Source organism: Candoia aspera, chromosome 8 (genome assembly GCF_035149785.1).
Source record: "Candoia aspera isolate rCanAsp1 chromosome 8, rCanAsp1.hap2, whole genome shotgun sequence".
NCBI classification, from domain to species: domain Eukaryota; kingdom Metazoa; phylum Chordata; class Lepidosauria; order Squamata; family Boidae; genus Candoia; species Candoia aspera.
In genome coordinates, this window is record NC_086160.1 from 78335825 (window position 1) to 78357328 (window position 21504).

The 21504-nt window shown below is 51.9% G+C and overlaps 1 protein-coding gene across 1 annotated transcript; it reads left to right on the forward strand.

The window, feature by feature from the left end:
• The first annotated feature begins 345 nt into the window (after positions 1-345).
• On the forward strand, positions 346-20497 carry TTC31 (tetratricopeptide repeat domain 31). Its single transcript, XM_063310761.1, has 15 exons — positions 346-496; positions 5153-5412; positions 5963-6046; positions 6130-6192; positions 6475-6633; positions 7470-7604; positions 9022-9076; positions 10150-10240; positions 15078-15219; positions 15316-15420; positions 16320-16389; positions 16532-16625; positions 17566-17640; positions 17821-17923; positions 19682-20497. Exons 1-15 carry the CDS (start codon positions 346-348, stop codon positions 19790-19792), a joined length of 1698 nt encoding a protein of 565 aa, XP_063166831.1. The 3' UTR covers positions 19793-20497.
• The last annotated feature ends 1007 nt before the right edge of the window (positions 20498-21504 follow it).

The window sequence follows — 21504 nt, forward strand, 5'->3', positions numbered from 1 at the left end:
GGGGAGGGGGAGAGAGGATGCTCCTCCAAGTCCTTCCCCCCAGCACAGCTGCTCCTGTTCCTTTGGCTACCTGGCTCAGTTGTTTCATTACATTTGATTGCTTTGATTTTGATCCTTCAGAGCGCCAGTTTCACCTTAATATTTACTCTGCTCTCATTGTAGATCAGTACTTTTATAGGGTTTTTAGGATCGCTTGGCTCTTCTCCCTGCGATCCAGACAGGCGCCCGGAACCAAGATGGCGCTCACTCCCCGCCGGAAGGAGACCGCCCCTTCCGGTTCCGGGGGAAGGGCCGCGGCTGCCTGCGCCTCTTCCTCTCCGCCGGAGGGACGCTCGACAGAGGCCGATGGAGCTGCGGCCCGGCGCCCTCCTGCCCGGCGTGATCATGGCGCGGCTCGCGGTCGAGGAGGAGGAGGAGGAGGAGGAGGATGAGGAGGGGGCCGCCACCGCCTATGCCCGGCAGTGGACGCACGCGGAGCTGAGCCAGCGGTGCCCCGGTGAGCGGGGAGCCTCGGCAGATCCCCGGCGTGGGCACCGGGGGCGTCGTGGGGTGGCCCGCGAGCCCGGGAGAAGCCGGCCAGAGCGATGGAGGCGGCGGGGAGTCGGGCGCGGAGAGGCCGGCTGAGCCGCGCCAGAGCTTGGGCAAACGCGCTGCTGGAGAGGGCGAGGCTTCTTGCGGACGCCTGGTGTAAGGGTGGAGCACCCAGTCGCAATTAGCCATTAATTAGCAATTAACCCTATCATTGTACTGATCTACAATGTTGTTGTTGTTTATTCGTTTAGTCGCTTCCGACTCTTCGTGACTTCGTGGACCAGCCCACGCCAGAGCTTCCTGTCGGTCGTCAACACCCCCAGCTCCCCCAGGGACGAGTCCGTCACCTCTAGAATATCATCCATCCATCTTGCCTTTGGTCGGCCCCTCTTCCTTTTGGCTCCACTCTCCCTAGCATCAGCACCTTCTCCAGGGTGTCCTGTCTTCTCATTATGTGGCCAAAGTATTTCAGTTTTGCCTTTAATATCATTCCCTCAAGTGAGCAGTCTGGCTTTATTTCCTGGAGGATGGACTGGCTTGATCTTCTTGCAGTCCAAGGCACTCTCAGAATTTTCCTCCAACACCACAGTTCAAAAGCATCGATCTTCCTTCTCTCAGCCTTCCTTGTGGTCCAGCTCTCGCAGCCATATGTTACTATGGGGAACACCATTGCTTTAACTATGCGGACCTTTGTTGTCAGTGTGATGTCTCTGCTCTTAACTATTTGATCGAGATTGGTCATTGCTCTTCTCCCAAGGATTAAACGTCTTCTGATTTCCTGACTGCAGTCAGCATCTGCAGTAATCTTTGCACCTAGGAATACAAAGTCTTTCACTGCTTCTACATTTTCTCCCTCTATTTGCCAGTTATCAATCAAGCTGGTTGCCATCATCTTGGTTTTTTTGAGGTTTAGCTGCAAGCCAGCTTTTGCACTTTCTTCTTTCACCTTCATCATAAGGCTCCTCAGTTCCTCTTTGCTTTCAGCCATCAAAGTGGTATCATCTGCATATCTGAGATTGTTAATGTTTCCTCCAGCGATTTTAACTCCAGCCTTGGATTCCTCAAGCCCAGCATGTTGCATGATGTGTTCTGCGTACAAGTTGAATAGGTAGGGTGAGAGTATACAGCCCTGCCGTACTCCTTTCCCAATCTTAAACCAGTCTGTTGTTCCATGGTCTGTTCTTACTGTTGCTACTTGGTCGTTATACAGATTCTTCAGGAGGCAGCCAAGATGACTTGGTATCCCCATACCACTAAGAACTTGCCACACTTTGTTCTGGTCCACACAGTCAAAGGCTTTAGAATAGTCAATAAAACAGAAATAGATGTTTTTCTGAAACTCCCTGGCTTTTTCCATTATCCAGCGGATATTGGCAATTTGGTCTCTAGTTCCTCTGCCTTTTCTAAACCCAGCTTGTACATCTGGCAATTCTCGCTTCCTGAACTGCTGAAGTCTACCTTGCAGGATCTTGAGCATTACCTTACTGGCATGTGAAATGAGTGCCACTGTTCGATAGTTTGAACATTCTTTAGTGTTTCCCTTTTTTGGTATGGGGATATAAGTTGATTTTTTCCAATCTGATGGCCATTCTTGTGTTTTCCAAATTTGCTGGCATATAGCATGCATTACCTTGACAGCATCATCTTGTAAGATTTTGAACAGCTCAGCTGGGATGCCATCATCTTCTGCTGCCTTGTTATTAGCAATGCTTCTTAAGGCCCACTCAACCTCACTCTTCAGAATGTCTGGCTCTAGCTCACTGACCACACCGTCAAAGCTATCCCCGATATTGTTATCCTTCCTATACAGGTCTTCTGTATATTCTTGCCACCTTTTCTTGATCTCTTCTTCTTCTGTTAGGTCCTTGCCATCTTTGTTTTTGATCATACCCATTTTGGCCTGGAATTTACCTCCGATGTTTCTAATTTTCTGGAAGAGGTCTCTTGTCCTTCCTATTCTATTATCTTCTTCCACTTCCGCGCATTGCTTGTTTAAAAATAATTCCTTATCTCTTCTGGCTAACCTCTGGAATTTTGCATTTAATTGGGCATATCTCCCCCTATCACTGTTGCCTTTTGCTTTCCTTCTTTCTTGGGCTACTTCTAGTGTCTCAGCAGACAGCCACTTTGCCTTCTTGGTTTTCTCTTTCTTTGGGATGTATTTTGTTGCCGCCTCCTGAACAATGTTGCGAACTTCTGTCCATAGTTCTTCTGGGACCCTATCTACTAAGTCCTGTCCCTTAAATCGATTCTTCACCTCCACTGCATATTCCTTAGGAATATTAGTGAGCTCATATCTAGCTGATCTGTGGGTCTTCCCTAATCTCTTTAGTCTGATCCTAAATTGTGCAAGAAGAAGTTCGTGATCGAACTACAGTCAGCTCCAGGTCTTGTTTTTACCGACTGTACAGATGTCCGCCACCTTTGGCTGCAAAGGATGTAGTCAATATGATTTCGGTGTTGTCCATCTGGTGAAGTCCATGTATAAAGCCGTCTCTTAGGTTGTTGGAAGAGAGTGTTTGTTATGCAGAGTGAATTGTCTTGGCAAAATTCTATCAGCCTGTGTCCTGCTTCGTTTTGTTCTCCCAGGCCATACTTACCTGTAATTCCAGGTGTCATTTGACTGCCCACCTTAGCATTCCAGTCTCCCGTGATGAAAATAACATCTCTTTTAGGCGTGCTGTCCAGTAGGTGCTGCAGATCCTCACAGAACTGCTCTACTTCAGCTTCTTCAGCGTCTGTGGTTGGGGCGTATATTTGGATCACTGTGATGTTAGATGGCTTGCCCTGAATTCGAATTGAGATCATTCTGTCATTTTTTGGATTGTATCCAAGCACTGCTTTAGCCACTTTACTATTAATTATGAAGGCTACTCCATTTCTTCTGTGGTCCTCTTGTCCACAGTAGTAGATCTGGTGGTCATCTGATGTGAAGTGGCCCATTCCAGTCCATTTCAGTTCACTGACGCCCAAAATGTCTATCTTTAATCTTGACATCTCACCAATAACCACATTCAATTTTCCCTGGTTCATAGATCTTACATTCCAGGTTTGAACGGTGTGTTGATCCTTAGAACATCGGATTTGCCATTCACCACCAGTACCGTTGGCCGCTAGCCGTCCTTTCGGCTTTGAGCTAGCTGCGTCATCACGTCTGGGGCTAGTTGAGCTCATCCTCTGTTCCTCCCCAGTAGCATTTTGACCATCTTCTGACCTGGGGGTCTCATCTTCCGATGGTATACCAACATATCTCTGGTTGTACTGATCCATTTAGTTTTCACGGCAAGAATATTGGGGTGGGTTGCCATTACCTTCCCCAGGGATCGCATTTAGTCTGACCTCTCTGTCATGACCTTCCCGTCTTGGGTGGCCCTTCACGGTTTAGCTCATGGCATCATTGAGGTGCTCAAGCTCCAGCACCACGACAAGGTAACGATCCTTTGCTGAAGGATCTACAATGAGAGCAGAGTAAATATTAAGGTGAAACTGGTGCTCTGAAGGATCAAAATCAAAGCAATCAAATGTAATGAAACAACTGAGCCAGGTAGCCAAAGGAACAGGAGCAGCTGTGCTGGGGGGAAGGACTTGGAGGAGCATCCTCTCTCCCCCTCCCCGCCATTAAAGCCAGTTTCAGGGAAACCAGGCAGCCCTTTTCTTTCCTACCTCACTGGCTAGCAACCCCAGAGTTCTTGCCTTCGCACGATGTCAGGCACCTGTTACCTGGCCAAGGCACTGGTTGGAGGGGGGCTCCGAAAGGACGCCCTTCAAGGCGCAAGGGGGGGGCTGGGCTCTGGCTTCCCACCGGGTTTTCCATCTTGACACCTGGGCAGGGAGTTGACAGGACGACTGAAGCCGGAGCGTCCGGGCGAGGGTTTTAGCAGAGGGGGGAGGTCGGTGAATCGAAGGTGGCTAGCAGCTGGGCTAGGAATGTCGGGACCATGTCCCTGGGGAGAAAGTGCAGAATGAGCCAAAGAATAACTTGGATAGTCCCTGCATTGGGGTGTAAGCTCAGAGCACTTTAAGGTGAAAACTGTCTTCAGATGTCCTCGGACGTACGCAAAGAAGAACATTTGACTGCCAGTCTTGGGAACAGCCCTGCTTAGTTTGTTTCAGCGACCCGAGGTAATCAGCGGAAACTCCACAGAATGAATTCTTGTTGCCACAGACAGATCCTTTCTGTGTTTCCGTGCAACTTTATGAACAAGAGTTTGAATGTTCCACCAGTGCAGTCAGGTGCACACAGACTCTCAAGGTTGACGTCTGCCCCTGAAGGAAGGCCAGGTCAAGAAGCAGAAACTGCGGGATTCCAGGAATGCTCTTTATGGTTGTAAGATAGAATCACTGAACCTTGAAGCCTGTCTGAATTTCCTCCTGTCTCCCATCGTAGACTAAATAAAATAAAGGCGTTATTTTGACTGGCTTCCTTTCTCATGCTTTCCACTTTTGTGGGACTGCGTGGTCTTTTTCGCAGGTCTCTCTTAAATGGCTTGCTTGTTCCTTCCCTATTCCCAAGATCCGATCTACCATCCTTGTGCTCAGTAACGCTGGATTTCTGAGCCTTGTTTTCAGTCAGATGCATTTCCATCTCGCTTACTTAAGCCTCCTTCTGATCCCTTTTCAGATATGAATGGAGAGCCCTGCTGGTATTGGGGGGATGATTACTCCTGGTATGAGAACTGGGAAGACTGCAGCGAGGAAGCAGAAGAGGAGGAGGATGACAACAATGACAAGGAAGTTCAAAATACCAGTCATACCACATTCTGCGGCTTTCGGAGATCCTTTCTTTGTCAGCCTTCTGCACTGCTCCCCCCTCAAAGCAGCAGCCAGGACTTTGCACTACTGGACCTTGCTCTGCCCCAGAAACAGCAACTCACAGCTGAGGTGAGTCCCTGCTTACTTGCATCCTCTTCCCCTCTTCCAGCTCCAAGGCATCCCTTCCGTTTCCATGACTTCTTGCACAGGGCTCCACACTCCATGCTCAGACTTCTTTCTCGGCCTGGATTTTTGAGGAGCTGTGCCTTCCCCCATTCTTGGCCACCTGGACTGTCAGCCTTCTCTTTGTGGCTGCCCCATATGCCTGAAGCTCCTGGCTCTGATTTGGCAGATTCCCTAAAGCTGTTGATTTAAATAAGGCCATGTGTGACTTCCCAGAGGGCTCCAGAAGCTGCTGCTGAGTCATCATCATTAATGTGTCAAATATCACTTTCGCTGTACTGATTTCTTTTTAATGAAACTAGATTCTGTTTCTGTGCTGCTGCTGCTTGCTTACTGGAATGGTATCCTTGGTGCCAACCAACGGCCAGACATAGCCCTTGGCCCATGAGTGCCCCCCGGATTTCTGTTTGCTTCCTGCTCAGCTGCTCCTGGGAGAGAGGAGTGTGGTGTAACGGCGGCTTGGTGGTTGAGGAGGCTGGTCTGTGCTCTCTTTCAGGAGGCTGAGCGGAATGCAGAACTGCTGGTTGCTGAGGAGGAACGCCTCAAGAAGAAGGCTGAGAAGAAAAGAGTGAAGAAGAAGGTAGCCCTGCTCGTGCAGCCTGTTGGTAATGAGGCTGGGAGCCAAGTGGCTGGGAAACCTGATGCTTCCTGTTTTATCTGCAGAGGCAGAAGGATCGGAAGAGGCAGGAGAGGCGTAACCTGGAGTTAAAGGCAAAGGGCGAGGCGGTGAGTGGATCGCCTGGCTGTGTTTGCACGTGTGCCCAATGGCCCTTGGGCCTGCAGCAGGAGTTGGGTGGAGCTCAGCCTTACTCAGAGACTAGCCTCATCGGGAAATCTCTCCAGGTGCCAGCGCTGTGGCAAGTGCGCTCCAGCAACCAGCTCCACTTGAACAGAGATCTGTCTGGGAGTGGATTGTGCTAGATTCCAGCTCTGCAAATATTCCTGTGGATTTGTTCAGATGGCAGGTTGATTTCTAGTTCCTTCAAGGTCATATTTCTCTCTTCATAGAGTAAGTCTTCAGATGGGCAAGACGAGGGCACTTTGGCGGCTGTTCCAAGCATGTTGGAGGAGGGTCCCCCTGATTCGGACGGGGCTTCCACTGAGGCCTCCCCAGGCAGGAGCTGCAGCAGGAGTATGGAGGAGGAGGAGGAGGAGGAGGAAGCTGAGGTGAGCCCAGGGGGGCTGGAAAAAAAGTCCTGCGTGCCCAGCCCCGTCATCCGCAAGGAGCCTGACAGCCTCTGAGGAGGAGCCGCAACTCCAGGGCTGCTTCAGTTCAGGTGTTCCCCGCAGCCAGTGTGGGTTCCTTGGTGCTGAACTGGGCAAAGAGTATCCATCTTGCACTCTGGGTTCAGTGTTTGTTTTCTTACATGTTTTGGACAATTTCTTTGCAAAAGGTAATTTTGTATTGTTAAATGTTGCTCACAGTCTTTGTTCATTCACAAAGCTGCATTTTTTTTTTGGTAAGTCTTACTCCTAGCACCTTTCTTCCTGAGAATATATCCCCGTGCTCCAAATGCTCTTGGTCTGTGAAAGTGGGGTTATAGCAAGACTGAAGTTTAATGCAGTGGTTTTTCACGGGGAACCGAATATGGGAAGAGGAAATGCAGGATTCCCCCTTTTGTCCCTCAGCCTTAATCTGGATCCCTTCCCCTGAATCCTTTTTTCAAGGCCATGGACAGACAGACACAAGGTTAACAGTCTGTTCCGGCTTTCAACTGATACAGAAAGCAGACTTTTGTAGGGGGTGAAGGTATCTGGTCCTTCTGGCTTCTCTTTGTTTTCAGAGGGCAGGAGGAGATGTTTATTCTTCACTAGCCACTACCACAACCTACATAAGACCATTAAAACGGCGATGCAATGGCATTTGCCACATCAGTACCAGGTTTTGGTACCGTACAAGGTGGCAGCAGGCACTTCCTTATGGTGGGAGGGAATTCCTTGTGCAGGTGGCTAAAATGCTCCCATTCAGCGCTTAGCTGCTGCTTTCCATCTCCTACCCACAGGAGGAGCTGGATTTGTCCAGCACGTTTGTCTCCAAAGCTCGCCTCAAGGTGGGCACCCAGCCCCCACTTCCGAGAAAGGAGAAGGGAGGCAGGCTCTCCAGGGGGAGGAAGGCAGAGACAGAGCAGAAGCCAGAGGTGAGGACTCTTCTTCCCGTGCTGGGCCAGGTGCCTCTCCGGGCCAACACCTGTTCTGAGGGTAGCCAGCCTGACATGGGTGAGATGCCCCCAGAGCAGGACAAGACCCCCTGCTTCCTATTTCCCACATGCTGATCCCAGAGGGAGCACCTCTGACTGGCAGCCATCAATGTTTGTTTTTCCATGATCAGATTTTCTATGAAAGCTGGCACTCCATCTCTGGGAAGTGAAGTTCTGTAGTTGCTGTAAGATTTCCCTATTAGCTCACTACTTGGTCATGTGCTCTGGTCTATGGGACACGGGGGAAATTGCTTCTAATTTCTCCATGCCGTGTATAAATTGATCAGCCACCTTCTTGCCAAAGCTAAGAATCTAAAAGGTGGGAGCCTTTCCCAATGGTGGTGCTTCTCCTGCCCCTGAAGCCCTTCGCTTGCTCTTTTCTGTACCTTCTTCAGTGTTGCAGGATCCTTGCACAATCTTCCATGTGGCATTGCCATGGATTTCTACAAGGCGTCAGTACCTTTCTCAGTAGTGCTGAGTGTGGATCTCACCTTCTGTGCTGCCATGCAGAGCAGGGCGATGGTTTTGGTCTGCCATGAAGCCTGGGTTTCTTTCTTTTGTCAGCTTACATGATTTGAAGGAAACCCATTTCTGGGAAAAGGCTGGCTGTGGCTGAAGAAACATAGAGTTTTGAGTATTTTGATCCCTGTTGCTTTATGACTGACACTCGCTCCCCCCTCAGGTCTGCAGCGGGTTGGCACAATTCATGGTGGAGCTGAAGGAGTGGTTGGGGATGTGGGTGTTCCCCCGTTGTCCCCGAGGGCTGTTTCATAGGCTTTTCACTTATCTCTTGATTCCCAGTAGCGGCATAACTGATATTTCAAATTTTGGAAAGCAGAGAACAAAAAGCAACTCCCCCAATGTTTGGTGAGTTGTCCTTTCTTATTCTGGAAACCAGCCTTCATAATCTCACGGCCTCTGAATGTGTCTGGAATACTAGGCTGCCAACCCAGCGTGAAGATACTTGGTCATCCTTTCCTTTTAGAGGTGCCTCCTGTGGGAGTTCTGGGAATGTAAAAAACCTGCAGCAGTGACTTTGCAGTGTTGGGAATTGGGTTTGTGGCTGTTTTCCAAGTTCTGTTCGGTAGAATTGCAGAAATGTATGATTTCACGGGTCCTTCCTGCCTGCCTGCCTGCCTGCCTTCCATCCTTTTATAAATTTGTAGGCCGGTCATCTCATATACATAACTCTGGGTGGCTCAGTTAAAACAGGATAGAAACAGTAAAAAACTACCAAAAACAACAAAAACAACATAAAAATAGCAGCTGGTAAAACTCAAAACCACTCAAGTCAACCACGACCCAGACTGGATGGCAAAGCCAGGTGCCAGGTTTCCTCCTCTTCCTCCTCTTCCAGCTTCAGAGGCCTGAACTCCAGCCGACTCCTGTGGCGCAGAGCATGGTGCTGGCAGGTGAGCGGGCAAAGGCAGAGAGGGATGATGCTTCTTTTCACATTTTCTCCCACCAAATGTGATGTTCTCCGGCCTCTCCATGCCTGTATAAACCAGACTAAGTAGGTCATTTTCCTGATTTGGTGAAGAAATTGGGGTGCCGCAAAGTTCACCCCTGGGTCCAATATTTAATAGGATGAAGTGATATGGAATGTTTATCGCATGTTCAGATGACATAAGATGGAGGGGGGATAGCTAATTCCGTAGAAGACAGAAATGAAATTTGAAAATTACCTAGATAGGTTAGAGAAATGTGCTGAAATTAACAGAATGAAATCCCAGAAAGGTATTGCTCCACTGATTCTGCCTGGGTCAGACTTCAGCTCAGCTACCGTGTCCAGTTCTGGGCACCACGCTTTAAGGAAGATTCAGAGAAATGGAAAAGGTCCAGAGGAAGCCAGTGAGGATGACTGGGGAACTCAAAACTAAGTTCTGTGAAAAGAGATTGAAGTAGCCTTGAGAACAGATGGCTGGGGTGGGGCAGTAATGGCACTCCTGCAAATGGAGCTGGAGAGCGACTTGTGTCAAGATTCCAGATTCCTGTGCTTGGGTTAGATTTCGGGGCCCTGGCACCCCCTTCCTGCTGGTCCTAGGTTTGCTGAAGGGATGCACGCTCATGCGTCCCCCAGGGTGGCGGGTCCCTGACTAGGGGTCTTTCGGAGGATCGTTTGGCTTGCAGAGTGTGACGTGTTGGTCTAGGTCAAAGGTTGGTAATTTTAGAAAGTTGGGGGTGCGTATAATGTTGTGTGGGGAAGAGCCATTACGGGCAGGGTTATGATGCAAAGAGGGTAGACAGAATGGGAAGTTAATTTTTTGTGGGAGCCTGATTGTCTTTTTAAAAAGTGTCTTAAGTCCAGATTAAGCATCTACTATGATGTGGTTTTGCTGTATTTCCTGCCTTAAGAATCTGGGCAGAGCATTCCAAGGGCCATGGAGGCTATGCCAATGCATTTGGGGAACTGTAAGTTGCCTGGCTTTCACCTAGATGGTCAGAAATTTTCCTCATTTTATATGATCCTTTTCTCCTGCTCCAGATTGTGGGAATGAAACTGCAAAGCAGGGGCGCTATCACGAGGCTGTGCTGCTGTTTACCGAAGCCATTAAGTTGAACCCGCAGGAACACAGGTGAGGTCTGGTGGTTGGAGGGTCTGGCCCGCCTTGCTCCCGCTTGGCTTTGAATCCCAGGAGCCTTGTCCCCCTTGCTTGGGGTCATCAGGATGGAATCGGTGCATCTTGTCACACCACACCGATCGCAGGGACATCCAGGCACTTGCTGCAAATCGATCTGCCTGTCTCCCCCGATGCATGCCGTCGTTCAGGCTGAATTTAGCCTCATGGCGTTTCTGGGCGCTTTTGGGTGTTTCCTAAAGAGATTAGGAGCTTTGGCTCTGAAGCAGTTGATTCAAGGCATGTGAATCTTTCAGTCTTGCAAAATTCTGTTAATGTAACCTTACAATAGAATGGGATTAGTTCATCTGGCTGTGCTGCTTGTCTGGACTACCTTGCGAGGCTGACATCAATCTTGCAAGAGTGAAAGAACATTTCTTCCCTCCTCCCTTTTAAGTCTCCAGAAAACTAGGGAGGGTCCCTTCTGAAACGCTTCCCACGCTTTTCCCCCGCCTGCAGACTGAGCTGCCTATTATCAGACCGTTGCCTAGGCTGCCGGCCTTCGTTCCTGTCTCCTGAGGTCATTCCCACATACTGTTACAGATACTTTCCTATTGTACAAGTGAGGTTGTTCTTGGTGAGGTGAGGTCCCTGCTAACAGCCAGGTGATGGTGGTGGCTGTGGCGGCGGCAAAGTCGTCCTTAGAGGAATCCAGTTATCTTCTAAGAAAGTGGTTGTGCTGCTTCTTAAACATAAGTGCCCTTCTTGACACAATTCAATAAAAACTGCCCACTTCCTTCAAACTTCTCATATCTTGGGAAGTGTCTCTGAGCACTGGTAGGACACCATTATTTCATTTAGAGCTCAGTTCCTGGACCACAACTACAAGGAAGGTGAAATCTACTTTACTTCCTGCTACAAGGCGAGTAGGAAGGGACGCGGTGGCGCTGCGGGTTAAACCGCTGAGCTGCCGATCGGAAGGTCGGCGGTTCGAAACCGCGCGGCGGGGTGAGCTCCCGTTGTTAATCCCAGCTCCTGCTCACCTAGCAGTTCGAAAACATGCCAATGTGAGTAGATCAATAGGTACCGCTTCGGCGGGAAGGTAACGGCGTTCCGTGTCGTCATGCTGGCCACATGACCCGGAAGTGTCTGTGACAACGCCGGCTCCAAGGCTTAGAAACGGAGATGAGCACCGCCCCCTAGAGTCGGATTCGACTGGACTTTACGTCAAGGGAAACCTTTACCTTTACTTTTTACAAGGCGAGTCTCTGAAAAGGAGAGAAGAAAAAGAAGAAAAGAAGGAAGAACTGCAGCCTGGAGGGGGCGCTGGTGGGCTGCTCTTCGCTCCTGCTCTGCGTCCCGGATGGATCCCAGGGACCTCTCAGGCCTCCCTCGATCACAAACCCGCTGTTCAGAGGAGATTGTTTGGGGGCTAAGCTTTAAGAAGCTTGTGGCAGGGCTTGGCCGAAGTGCTGGAAGTCCAAAAGGCTCAGGAAACAGTCTTTCCTTCCCCCTCTCTGGGCTGAAAGCAAGCCCAGAAGTGAAAATGCTGAGACAGTTAAGAGACTACAATATGTCTAGAAATGTATAGATAAAAGTGCATATAGTTTGTTAAGCAAGCTAGAGTTAACTCTATAGTAGAAATCAGTACAACTTGTTTATTTGGAAAGCACTTTAACCGTAAGCAGTGCTGTAATTTAGAGAGGAGCAGTGTGTGTGTGTGTGTCCGAAGTTCCCCATCCCTTTCCCCACCCCCTGACAAAGCTATGGCAAGGCTGCCTAAATTCTAAAGGGCATGGAGAGGAGGAAGTGGAAGTCTTGTGCAGATAACAGGGTGGGTTGGAGTTTCTGATCATTCAGGAGGAGCAGCCCCCGATTCTGAAGGAATTGGGTTCCTGCCCCCTCCCCACTTATAGTGAGGCCTGCCTCTTAGGCTAGCATCCCAGCTCTGTCCTTTCCTGGAGAAGGAGGTGGTGGGCAGGGGGCTTTGCAGCAGGGTGAACAGCCTTTCAAGATGTAAGGATTTGCACTGAGTGCTGTGGACGACAGTGCCCGTTATGCAAATGTGAGGGCTACAGCTTGCCAACGGTTTCTCCTCTACATGCTCACCACGTCTGTTTCATCGCTCATCTGCACCTTCCTTCCGTTTTCAGGATAGTCATAAAGACAAAATAAAGCTTGCCTTCCCCTCAGTTTCCTCCAGCAGCTGAAGAAGGACATGGCAGCCCAGTCTAGGATTCAGCCAAGCAAGCCAAGTGAACGTCCACAGCCAGGAGAAGGTCAGCATGATACTAACAGGAGGTTTCCAACAAGTCATTTGGAAGAGCAGAGGGCGAGTAGGACAGGCACTGGTGCTCACAGTGTGGTTGGATTAACTCCCGAAGGGTGCCCAGCTGCTGTTGAGAGGCAAAAAGAAACATTGACACTGTGGATATGCATAACCTTGCTGCGTGGAAGGTAGGAACCATCAGCCAAAAGAAATTTAATGTTCTCGGAGCAGATAGGTCAAGACTGAACATTGACCTTTTGGAACCAGCTAACTGAAATAACCTGGAATGGGTCCCTTCACGTGACAGGAGCATCAGATCTACTTCACCGAAGAAAATTACAGAAGAAATCAGCTAGCCATGATTATTGACAAAAAAATGCCAAATGTATACTTGAATACAACCCTCAAAAGGGGAGAATGAAGTCCAAACCAAGCCTATCCACATTAGAGTGATCTGTGTCAATGTTTCCATCACAGAGACTGAGGAAGTAGAAGCTGAACAGTTCTGTGGTGTCTTGGAATGCTTTGTTGATATAAAGCGTCACATTAATTGTAGGAGAGTGAAATACTAAAGCTAGACATAGAATAATATCTGGAATAACAGGAATTTGGGTCTCATGCAAAACAAGGGAGAAGACAAAGCTTGTCCAAGGAAATTCAATACTTAGAGCCAGTGTCTTCCAGCAATTTAAAAGATGGCACTGCAACACTGAAATCCAGTTGACTGTGTGCTCTTCCAGCAAAGATGGAGAAGCTGTATTCAGTCAGCAAAAACAAGGTCTGGTACTGACTGCAGCTCAGATCGTAATGGTGGGTATATACAGAAGAATTATACAAAAAAATGCTCCCCAAGTCTAAGACTTGACCTCTAAACTGGGCCCAGACATTCTGGAAAGGGGGGTTAAAGGGGTCTAGAGAATATTGCTGACAGCAGAGCTGTAGGCGCTGATGAATTATCAGCCAAACTGTTTCAGGTCTTGCAACATAATGTGGTTAAAATGCTGTTTGCGGTTTGCAAGCAATTATGCAGTGGTCAAGGGACTGGAAAAAGTCCATTTATATTCCAGTATGAAAAGGGGGCAGCGCTAAGGAATGAATGGCATTTATCTCACATTTTCCAATCCATGGTACGCGGAAGCAGAATTGCCAGAAGCGCACGCTGGATTCTGAAGAGGCAGAGATGCCTAACATTCACATTGCTGCTATCCAAGGGATAATGGAGGACGTCTCCAAAAGGCGCAGGCAGTCAAAGAAGTGGGCGACCGAAAACAAGGCTGGATACTCTCACCGATGAGACAGGCTGGAGACTGCAAGATCTCAAAGGAGCCGGTCGTGACGGTCCCGGAGAAACGATGCCACGAAGACGAAGCGGCTGAACTGCCGCAGCGGCTGCCTAGAGCAGCATCTCTGTTTCTCTACGCTTTCTTCAGCATGGTGGGATGCCCTCCCTGGTGCCCTTGGGTTTCTGTTCCGTCTCATTTTTAAATCCCTCTTGGTTCTTTGAGCAGCTACAGTGTGTCAGTTTCTAATGTGGTCTCCGCTTGTGCGAGGGTTTCTGTGCTGTGTGGCAGAGTCCTGGGCATTTGGAGCAGGTCCTTGTGGCTTGTGGCTTTCCTTGGAAACGGGTCTGCTTGCCCAAAGAAAAGTCAGAAGTTAAAGACTGGGACTGGACTCTGTTGGGATAAGGGGGGAAAGGCTTTCCTTGTCAGGGCTGGGTGTGGGTGAGGAGCTAATGCCTGCCGCTCATGCGCCCTGCCCTCCCCTCTGAGCAAGTGGTCTTGCCTTTGTGCTGGCCGCACGTTGACCCGTCCCTGGCCCCAGGCAGTGAGGAGCAGCGGCCAGGGTGTGTCAGCGTGCTCCACGAAAGCTGGCCAGGGCAGATGGTGCTGCGGTGGCAGAGTAGCAGGGCACAGGCCGATCCCGCGGCATTGCACGAAGGCTGGGCTTGGCCTCTGTGTCCCTGAGCCACCTGAAATAAGGGGAAAGGATCCAAAGCACGTGGTGGACATGCTTTGCCTGGGATATTTTTCTGTTTGCTACTCTTTACCCTCTTTCCTTTTCCAAGGGAATCAATGCCAGGCTGCTACAATTCTTCATTTCTCCCCACAAGAGCCTTGTGCGGGTGGTAGGACTGAGGGTGAGGGGGGTGTGAGATGTCCCAGTGACCCTTGTGGCTGAGTCTCTCGCTGCACAGCCACATGGGCTCCAGAATCTGGCACTTGGGTTCTTAGGGAGCTGTCTGGAGAGAGCGAACCCTGCCCCCCATGCCCTCTCCAGTCTCTGGCCTCTCTGAGGCTTTGGTGACAGTTTCATGCATTTGGAAGGTGGCTCTGAACTGATTCTAGAGGAAGAGGACGGAGCGGAACGATGTTTTGTTTGCTCCCGCTTCCTAACCTGAGCCCCTGGTTGCTGGGCATGGCTCAGGGAGAAGCAGGTTCTGCCTGGGAGGTGGTTTGGAAAGCTCCACACTGGAAATGTGGCATGACATGGGTCTTGCTGCTGGTGACATTGGTTTCTGTGTGTGGATGTGGGAGTGGGGCTTCTGGGAGGAAGAGCACGCGATCCTGACTTCTGCTCCTTTCCCAGGTTCTTTGGGAATCGCTCCTTCTGCTACGAGAAGCTGCAGCGCCACCTGGAGGCCCTGTGTGATGCACAGCGTGCGCTCAGGCTGCAGCCAGGCTGGCCCAAAGGCCTCTTTCGCCAGGGCAAGGCTCTCGTGGGCCTCAAGGTACCGGCAGGAGGGGCCGGGCAGGAGGGCCAGAGGACTCTCGCCTCAGGGAGTGCTGCACACAACAGGTGACCCTCGCTGTCCCCCAATTTCCAGCGATACACGGATGCCGCAAGGACGTTCCAGGAGCTCCTGCAGTTGGACGACTTCCGTGGCGATGCAGCTGTCCAGCTGCAGAAGTGCCAGATTCAGTATTTACTGGTGAGCCAAGGAGAAGGCAGGCCCATCTTTGGAGGTGGGGCGGGGCAGGGCGGTGTCCATTCATATCTTGTGTCTGGGCCCAAGCCAGGTCATTCTGGGTGCAGGCTGGCTGGGTGGTTTGCCCAGAGCAGGCAGGCATCTGGGCAGAGAGATCATGGGCTTGCTTGGCTTCAGTGAGAAGGAAATAGCCATTTGGCGAGGGCAAGAATTTGAGGAAAGGAAGCACTGAGCAGGCCAGCTGTCCTTTCCCCGCAGGTGGGTTTCTGCAGCTGTTCTACAGGGCAAATACCCCTGCACCCCAGTGTGGGAGCCCTGTGGAGGTGAGCGCCCTCCCATGTCCCCTGAGGGGCGCTGCTGGTTCCCCCTTGGCTGCTGGCCTGCTTCTAGCAGGGATTCCTGGGCCCACTTCCTGCCCTGCCTTTCTATCCCATAGAGCTCAGAGCCGCCTCTGGGGCCATCGCCCTGAGGGTCTGTGGGAAGGACTGCGGCTTCATTGCCTGGGCTCGAGGAACAAGCCAGAGTGGCCTGCCTTCAGGCCATGACTGCTGGGTCTCTGCCCAGATTAGACAAATTGCGCAAGGCTCACCGTGACACATGAGCACAACTTGCTGAGTTTGCATAACACTCTAAAGGCGAGCGGCTGGCTTTGCGTAACGTGCAGACTGTCAGATCCTGTTGTAATGGCCTGAGAGAACAGAGGGCTTCTTCGGGATGTTGAGGCACAACCACCCAACCCCATTTTGGTGTCTGTAGCTTGAAATGGTTGGTTGATTCCATAAATAAATAAATGCCCTTCAGCACCATGTGTGAATGAGCTGGTGAGCACAGCGGCTGAGCGGAGAGGTGAGCGGGGGCCTCTGCACCCCCTGCCCAACGCTCACTGGTCCCTCCTTTGGCAGGAGAACCGACTGGGCTGCTCCCATCCCGACTGGAACGTTCCCCCTCCGGAAGCCCGGCTGCCTCCGTCTGGTAAGAGGCGGGGGCAGGAGGTCAGCACACAGTCAGTGCTCAGCCTCCCTGATGAGGGGGCTGTTGGCGGACAAGGCGGACAGAGGGGCTAAGCGGTTGCTGCCTCTCACCTGTCACTTTCTTTTCCTCCCTTCTGGCAAAGGAGAGCGGCCAGGGGGGCAGCGTTGCCCAGGCAGCAGCGCCCAGGCTGTTGCCACCACCTTGCTGGCACCTTCAGCTGCAAAGGCCCCAGTCAGGTAAGGAGCAGGCAGCTTCTGCGTCGGGGGTGGGGCGAGCGTCTTACCAGAACATTTTGGTTTCTCTCTGCAGGTGAGTAAAGGTGGCAGCAGCTGGGCCAGGCTCATTTTGCGGGGGACACAGACTAACTCCTGGAAAATGGACCTGGAGAAACAAAATTAAAGCCAAACGCCCAGCCAGGGTCAACGTGCCTGTTCTCTGCCTCCCAGCAGGATCTCTCTAGTCCCATTCAGCCGTTTCTCTTCTCCACAGAACTTTCCCTCCTTCAGCTCTGTGTGTAGTCTGTAAATGGGCAGCCCCCTCTCTCTCTGGGGCCATTTCTGCTGCTGCTCAGGGGACCCTTGATCAAGGGCACAGCTGGCCCCCTGCCCCTCCTTTCCGTAAGCTCAGCAGCTTGGGAATCGGAGAGCGACCTCTCCAGGGCAGAACTCGGCAGGCATGGTTGGGTCCTCCTAGCCTTTTGCATCAGTGGCTCCTTCCAGACCCCACAGAGTGCCTGTTGCAGTGGTCGAGACAGGACGCAACCAAGGAGTGGGTTAGGTCAGGAGGGCTGCAGCTGGCTCACGGACCATGCGTTGCAAGCACACACCTTCCAGAGTTGCAGCTGCGCATCAGGGCCCCTCCCAGGCTGTGCCAACTCTTTTGACGACTGGGCTGGGGGAGGGGAGGGGAGGGAGACTCACCCCACACTTGCTTTCTGTGGCACAGGAGCTTTGCCCTCCTCGAGAGGGGTGGGTTCCATTGCAGCAGCTCCACCATTTGATGGCTGCTGCCCAGGAGCAAGTTGGCTGATCAGGTGGATCCCCAGATCCCCAAACGAAGTAGTCCCTGCTGGGTGAGGCTCGAGGAGACTAGTGGTCACAGGCCTTGCCCCGAAAAGCGGTGGAGGCTTGTGTGGGCTTCTTGTTACTGGCACGTAACCCCCATGCTCTCTTGCAGGGAATGGTTTACCGTGTGGGTGGGGAACCTCACAGCCAAGGTCACTCAGCAAGTTCTACTGCGGTACTTTCAGCCGTAAGTTAGCCTGCTCTTGTGCTCTTCCGGTCGGGGACGTGTGGCTCCCTCCCTCCCCCCCCCCTTCTGGGCATCAGGAGGCACCCGGCAGAAGAAGCCATGGGTGGAAGGAAGGAGGGCTCCTCCATAGCTTGGAGGGGGCAGGCTCGGGTGCTATGACACCACCTTTGTTTGGGGCAGGTTTGGACCCATTGATTCAATCCGACGACTCCCTCGGAAGTTCTGTGCCTTCATCAACTACACCTGCAGAGAGGCCGCTGAGGCCGCCTACGCAGCGTTGCAGGTGTGGGTCCTTCCTCTGGTTCCAAGGCCTGGGAAGGGGGCTTTGTTACTCATCCACATCTAGGCGCCATGTGATTGTGCCTGGTGGGGCCTGCTCTGCATTTGTGGCTTCTCAACCATGTCTGCTGCTTGGAATGGCCCTCAAGGTTGGAAGAGCCTGACTGCAGACGAGTGGTCTGTAATCCTTGGCATTTTTTTCCCTAAATTACTCCTGAAGTTTTCTCCTATTCCAAGGGGAGGCATAGCAAAAGTACTGGCGGTCTAATTTGTATCAAGGCAGCTGCAGAATCTCCCTTGATGGAAACTTCTCGAATTCCCAAGAGGGGGTTCTCATCTTAGTTGTTGCTGGCTTGTTCAATGTTAGTTTGACAACTTAGTTCAAGCAGCCCAAGAAGAGTTCTGAGTAGCTGTGGGGTTGGCAGAATGATAGCGGGTGGCCACGTTTGCAGAGTGAGAAGCCACAGCAGGTGGTAAGGACCTCAGAAAGGCTCTTTTCTTTACCCATTGGAAAGAAATATCCCTGTTTCATAGAAACATACAGTGGTAGGGCTTGATTATCTGATTGTCACAGTAACAGCCTTGACGGCCAGTGCTCTCAACACACAACGTATTGGGCCCGAAAGAGTCTGTGCCATTCTGAAGAGGGCATAATGGGAAAGGAACAGAAAATAAAACCTTCTGTCTTGGAGGATGGGCACTCAGTCCATGTTTAGAGGAGTATATTCCAAATGGTTCACCCTGCCATTGCCTAAGCAGTTGATCCTGGAGCTGGAAAGGGTCAGCCAACATGGTGGCCAGGATGATGGGACTCCTGCTGGGGAAGGCTCCTGTCTTTGGGATCCTTTGGTCCTCAGGAAAAAAGGGGGGATAGCAGCTGGTAGGGAGCCTTATGGACGAAGAATGCCTTAGCAAAGGTTTTCTTCCCACAGCGTTTGAATGAATGAAAGAAATTGTATTACAGTATCTGGAGAACACATGAAATGGGTGGCTTGTAAGCTTGATTACCACTTACTCATTTTAAAGCATCCCATGATTCTGATCTGCCCAATAGTAAGCCTTTCAGATGGATTACAGGATAGAAGAATAGAAAGACTTTAAATAGAGCAGTTGTATGCATGGGGGAAGAAAAATATGTGGAAGCCACCAACTTAGGATAATGGAGGCAGTGCAGAATTACAGAGCACGTACAGCAGTCCTGTCCTGCTTGGTGTGTTCAGACATCGGCCTTGCCAGGAGGGCGGAAGTCAGTGATGAGAGATGGCCCCATCAGCCCCTCCACAGGCATCTTGTAAATAGAGGGATGTTGAGGGAATGCATCAGAAGCCCTGGGACCAGCATTGGTGCCAGACTCTCCCCTTTTCTGCCCATTCATAGAACCCCAAGGCTGGAAAAGGCCATTCAGGCCATCAGGTCCAGCTGCTGCTCATTGTGGTCAGCTGTGCCTCCAGTGACTGGTGGGCGCAGAACCCTTCCCCCCCACCTGCGGGCCTTGTTCCAGACCTGCTTGGGCACCACTCTGCCAGATTGGTGGTGTGCCTGCCCACAGGACTGCTGCCGTGCTCTGTGGGTGTGGATTTAATGCCGATAGGCTGCTGATGGAGGTGCAGGGGTTGCTTGCAATGGGTTATGAGAGAGGGTCGGGCAGCTTTGTGAAGGCAGAGTGGCCTGTCAAGACCTGCTGGTAACAACAGCAGTATAGAGCCTCCATTCTCAGGGGCAGCATGCCTTGATAACTGGGTTTGTTTTGTGTTCCTCCCAGGGGGCTGAAGTGGAAGGATGCAAGCTCGTCCTGCAGCTGAAGCACCCTGCACACGCCACTGCTCCCCCCTCCAAGGCAGCCCCCAGCAATTGCCTCTCTTCCTGGGCCTGATGACTTCAAGAGGCAGAGAGAAACAGACGGATATTGAGGCTTGCCACAGACACTCCTTGGGGCCCAGCAGGTGGATGTGCTGTACCCGCAGTGTGGTCTGCCTAGAAGGAGGCGGCGGTGGACAGGGAAGGCTCTCAAAGGGAACCCCCAGAGTGACCCCACGGAGCAAGGCCGCCCCTTTTCCCCCTGGAGACTGCCTTGGCCCAGTCTGCTTTCATGGCTGTTCCTGGTCTGGCCCCCTCCTAGCAGGAGGAGCTGCCTGGTCCTCAGCGGAGGACCCAGGCAAAGGTGCTGCTTGCTCTCGGAGGGTCACTGTGGAGCTGCTGATGGGGAGAAGGTGCAGCTCTACACCTTGGGACATGCTGGATTTGTGGGCCGCCCTTTCCTCCCCCCACCATCTGAGCAGGTCCAGATGTGGACAAAGGGGAAGGGGAGACGGTAGTGACTGCCCCCCCATCAAGCAGTACTTCTGCTAGATGCTGTGTTGGGAGGGAGCTTTCCTCCTGTTGCACCCCAGTTCTGGGCCTTGGGGGGCTTCTTCCCCACACTCACCTCCAAGAGGACTTCTCTTGGGCTTTCACTGCAGAAAGCAAAAGGCAGTGCCCCTTTTGCCTGCCTGCCTGGCCCCGCTCCTCTCAGCCTGCTTAGGACTGAGGTTGATCGCCTTATTTTTACATGGTTCACAATAAATGTATGAAAAAGCGTCCCTGTTGCTCACAGCTTTTCCCCCAGAGGCCACAAACCCTTCGGAAGACTCCCTGGGGCTGAGGTGCTGCCCCTCAGGAGGTGCCGTGGTAGGCCGCCCCAGGGCTGGGTCAGAAGCTGGGCCCTCGGCACTTGGCCATGCTTCCTCCTGCGTGTCAGTTTCACTGCCACGCTTGCTCGTTTTCTCCCTAGTCGTCTTGCTGGCAGAGCTCACCTGGAGCCGCCTCCCGCCAGCCCAGCTGCCGAACCAGCTTCCTGCTGCTTCTCCTATGGGGATCTCCCTGTCCGGCATCTAGTGCCCACCTTGCTAATCTCCTTTGGAGCTGCTCACAGTTTGCTGAAAGAGCGGCCGCACGCTGCTGCCTTCCAGGGAGTCATTCGCACTCCAGCTGGCCTGCGAAGTAACAGTCCTGCCCATGCAACTTCGGGACTGCTGGGGTGGGCAGGGATGTGAGGCTGCTTGACCTGGCAGCAGCTGCCACCGCCACCAGCCTCTTACACGCGTCCTGCCTTTCCCACCCCCAATTTCATGGGTCTCTGTCTCAGGTATCTGGATTTCCGTTCCCAGGATGGGAATTTCAGGCAGCTGGGGAAGGGAGGCATCCCAGGGAACATCGGAGCCGCCTGGGGTCCTGGCTCCCCCGAGAGCAGCATTCCTGGCATTCCTGTGGAGGGCTAGTGGGGCGGGGTGGTGGGCACCCCAAGTGGTGGAAAGACCTTGCTTTGGAGGGCATGCCCTGCAGGAGGAAAGGGGGGTTTCTCACGAAGGAGGAAGTCCCAGGAATGTGATGAGCATACCCTTCCTCCTCCAGAAACAAATGTCCAAGGAGAGTTCCTTTGGTGCTCCTGGGATCTTCAGCCTTTTGTTAGCTGGATGTGCGATGAAGCTGGGCAGGAGGAAGGGAGATCTGTCGCTGGCTTTGACCAGGCAAAAGTGCTCCTGGACCCATTTCAGGGGGCTTTTGCCAGACTGGGCTGCTGGGTCTCCCAGAGCTGGTTTCCTGCAG